This window comes from Amblyraja radiata, chromosome 23, assembly GCF_010909765.2.
Source record: "Amblyraja radiata isolate CabotCenter1 chromosome 23, sAmbRad1.1.pri, whole genome shotgun sequence".
NCBI lineage: Eukaryota > Metazoa > Chordata > Chondrichthyes > Rajiformes > Rajidae > Amblyraja > Amblyraja radiata.
Window position 1 is genome coordinate 38,606,318 of NC_045978.1, and position 4,339 is coordinate 38,610,656.

The 4,339-nt window shown below is 42.9% G+C and overlaps 1 protein-coding gene across 1 annotated transcript; it reads right to left on the reverse strand.

Annotated features, from left to right (window-relative positions):
• Positions 1 to 667: 667 nt before the first annotated feature.
• Positions 668 to 3,292, reverse strand: LOC116986100 (uncharacterized protein K02A2.6-like). The gene is made up of 2 exons (XM_033041269.1): positions 2,700 to 3,292; positions 668 to 2,261 (listed from the first exon to the last, which is right to left on the reverse strand). The coding sequence occupies exons 1-2, from the start codon at positions 3,290 to 3,292 to the stop codon at positions 668 to 670; spliced, it is 2,187 nt and encodes a 728-aa protein (XP_032897160.1).
• Between the last annotated feature and the right edge of the window lie 1,047 nt (positions 3,293 to 4,339).

The following is a 4,339-nucleotide window of genomic DNA, read 5'->3' on the forward strand; positions in this document are numbered from 1 at the left end:
GGTAAAGCCAGCAAAGTCTAATCAAGGATAGTCCGAGGGTCACCAAAGAGGTAGATAGTTATTCGGCACTGCTCGCTGGATGATTCAGTTCCCTGATAACAGCTGGGAAGAAAAGAAAAACTTTTAAAGACTTTACTTTAATTCTTCTTGAATACGTTCATCTTTTGTTAACTTTTTATATTATATCATTGCTTTCAGCTTCGTGATTAGTCAGTTTTGAAAATGTTCAAATCAGATTGGTAAATGTTAAGTACTGGAGTCAGATACTTAAATAACCATCGAGAAACCATCAGGTAAAACCAACGTGCCTTTAATCATGGTTTCAGAGGGGGAAAGGAAGAGCGAGTGCTCACACTACCACCAGGGCTTTTATACTAAGCAAGCCCCCTTTGGTGGCTACCGGTATTACAATAGGTGTATGATATCTCTTAAAGGGGGGCGGGGTTTCCACAATCCTCCCCCTTTAAAACCCTTAGTTTTACACAAAAACTAAGGGGAAAAGTACACCATACCTACAACAGATCATATAATAGATGACAAAATTACATTATCACCTTCACCTTATATTTTGCAAGCACAATATAATAACACCATCACCAATACGTGAGGGAAAAAAAAAAAACAAACACACACAGGAAACATCACTTAGTCAGTCCCGTATTCAATGTCAAAGTTCATCAATCAACCTCTGTGGCGGCCTTGATATTCTGGTTGAGCGTCTTAATCCAGATTCTACAGGCGAACACCGCACTTCCGAGCTAGGGAACACCTGTTTTGGTATTGCAACCACCTGGTCAGGAACCTGTACTGCTACTTTAGCTGGTGAAATATCCAACGAAGGCATAGGTGCTTCTTTGGCAGCTAGAACAGGATAACAAGACATAGACACAATAGGTTCCAATTCCTTATTCGACCATTGGCCCCCCATTGATACTGGCTGATCCGATGCACTTAACCGAGGTTCCAGGTGAGGAGCAATAGTAGATTGTACGATTTGATCCACATGCCGGCGAATCTGGCCATCGGCCGTGTTGACTGCATACATTAGAGGTCCTTGTACCTCCGCAACAACTCCCGGCTGCCATTTCTGGTTTCTATAATCGCGGGCAAGTACAGCTTCACCAACCTGGAAACTCCTGGTAAGACGTTGAGGTGCACAATGGAACACTTTCTGTTCCACTTGTCTTCTAAGATCAGGACGAACTAAGTCCAATTTGGAACCCAACTGTCTGTTGAAAAACACCATCGCAGGTGATTGACCTGTTACAGCATGAACCGCATTTCTATAGTTGAACAAAAAATTGTCCAATTTATGTTGCATAGGCAGATCCTCATGTTTCATTGCTTTAAGCGCCTTCTTAAAGGTCTGTACAAAACGCTCCGCCAGTCCATTTGTTGCTGGATGATAAGGTGCCGACGTAAAGTGTTTAATGCCATTAGTCTTCAGAAACTTCTTAAAGTCTTCAGATACAAATTGAGGCCCGTTATCCGAACATATTTGTTCAGGCAAACCATACCTTGCAAAAATTGTTCGTAACGTCGCAATCGTCTTCTGAGACGTAGTCGAGGACATCTTTATAACCTCTGGCCATTTCGAATGCGCATCTACTACCACCAGGAACATAGACTCTTGAAAGGGTCCTGCATAATCAATATGAACCCGTTTCCATGGACCAGACGGCCATTCCCATGGATGGATAGGGGCCAATGGAGGTGTCTTCTGCTCAAGCCGACAGCCAGAACAATTTTTGGCCAATTCCTCAATCTGTCCATCAATACCTGGCCACCATACATATGCACGAGCCAGACTTTTCATCTTAGTGCATCCTAGATGACCAACGTGTAGTTCCTCCAAGATTTGTTTCTGTAACTTTTGGGGGATCACCACTCTAGAACCACACATCACGGTACCCCTGCACGTAGACAATTGTTCTCTTCTTGCTGAATATTGAGGAAAATGAAAATCTCCTTCCGCTGGCCACCCTCGTACTGTTACATCATATACCCCTGAAAGAGTCCTATCATTCCTTGTCTCACGCTCTATACGTTTGTTATCCACTGGCAACACTTCACAAATGGACATATGAAACAATTCTGGCACATCAGTCATTGGTACATCACTTACAATCGGTAATGGCAATCTTGACAAACTATCTGCATTCCCATGCAACTTTGTGCCTCTATACTGGATGTCATAACGATGTGCACCCAAAAACAAGGCCCATCTCTGCAAGCGCTGTGCCGTCATCAAGGGCACCCCCTTTTTTGGATTAAATATCGAAACCAACGGCTGATGATCCGTAATCAATGTAAATTTCTGTCCATATAAGTAATGATTAAATTTTTTAACACCCCATACAAGGCTAAGAGCCTCCCTATCAATTTGGGCGTAATTCTTTTCAGCCGTGGACAATGACCTTGATGCAAATGCAATTGGTCGTTCATGACCCCCTGGAAACTGATGTGAAAGCACTGCACCTATACCATAAGGAGATGCATCACAAGCCAGCTTAATTGGTATTGCTGGATCAAAATGTGCAAGCACCTTCCTTGATGTAATCAAGGCCTTACTATCAGCAAATGCCTTCACACATTCCAACGACCAATTCCATTTCACCCCTGATTTTAACAATCCATTTAATGGATACAGGATAGCAGATAAGTTTGGCAAAAATTTATGATAGTAATTTATCAGTCCCAGAAATGAGCGTAACTGTGACACATTCACCGGAGCTGGCGCATTTACCACCGCAGCAATTTTGTCTGGTGATTTATGCAACCCATGTCTATCAATCAAATGTCCACAATACGCCAGTTGTTCCTTGAAGAAGTCACACTTGGCCTTGTTAGCCCTAAGGCCATAACGTTTTAACCTGCCCAACACCCGTTCCAAATTGGAGAGGTGTTCTTCCACCGTCCTACCTGTGATCAAAATATCATCCAAGTAACATTGGGTACCTGGAATACCTTGCAACACCTGCTCCATGGCTCTCTGCCACATAGCCGGCGCCGAAGCTACCCCAAAAACCAACCTATTATACCTATACAAGCCTTTATGCGTATTAATCGTCAGGTAATGTCTGGAATCTTCCTCTACCTCCATCTGCAAATATGCTTGTGCCAGATCTATTTTAGAAAAATGTTGCCCTCCTGCCAATGAGGCAAAAATCTCATCAATCTTTGGCAATGGATATTGTACTACTTTTAACACTGGATTCACTGTAACTTTAAAATTACCACAAATACGTACTTTCTGTGCTAATCCCGGGCCATCCGGCAAAGCCTTTTTCATAACCGGCACAATAGGTGTAGCCCATTCACTCCAATCTATCCTTGAGAGCACTCCTTGTTGCTCTAAGTTATCTAATTCAGCTTCCACTGCTGGTCTAATTGCAAAAGGTACTGGTCGAGGTTTAAAAAACTTGGGGGCAGACCCCTCAGTAATTGATATAGTAGCTTGAATACCAACCAACTTGCCAAGTCCTGATTGAAACACCTCTGGAGCTGTTGCCAACACTTCAGCCAATTTACTTTTTGAGGGTCCTATTAACCCCCGCTCCCTATGCTTTACTTCAACCAATTTACTTTGCAAGGGCCCTGTTAACCCCAGCTCCCTGTGCTTTAATGAGTGAATAGTTGACCAATCAAATTTCAGCCTCCTAGCCCACTCTCTACCCAGTAATGGCCGTCCGCCTTCCCTCAGCACGTATATAAACAGATTCCTCACTGTCATACCATTGTACTTGGCTGATACCTCAATCCTTCCTTTTGGCCTAACCTTTTGACCCGTATAAGTTTTTAAAGCAATATTAGTCTTCTGCAACCGTTCTTGTGAAAAATACCTATAATAATCCTTCTCATTTATCACCGTTAACGCTGAACCAGTATCCAATTCTAGTTTCAATGAAACTCCTGAAATGGTCAACATTACCCACATTGTATCCAGTTCTGTCGAATTCTGCACTGCTTTAATCTTTAAGCAACTTACTTCTCTTGCTTCTAAGTCTGAGTCACTACAACTGCTGCTTACACTACTTTCCCTAACTTCATGGACTAACTTGGCCTCAGCCCCCAATGTCCTTGCTCTATAGTGTTCAGTTCTACCAGGCTTCTTTGACCTACAAGCCCGTACAATGTGACCCACTTTTCCACATCCATTACATATTTTATCTTTAAACCAGCAATCTTTCTGATGGTGAGTGGTTTTTCCACACCGGACACATCTCTCAGCCTTTGGTAATAATTTATGGGTTTCAAACTCTGGACTCTTCTGTTGTATGGCCGCCGCGCCCTCTTGGGCTTTCTCAAATGACATAGCCATTGTAAATGCTTTGGACAA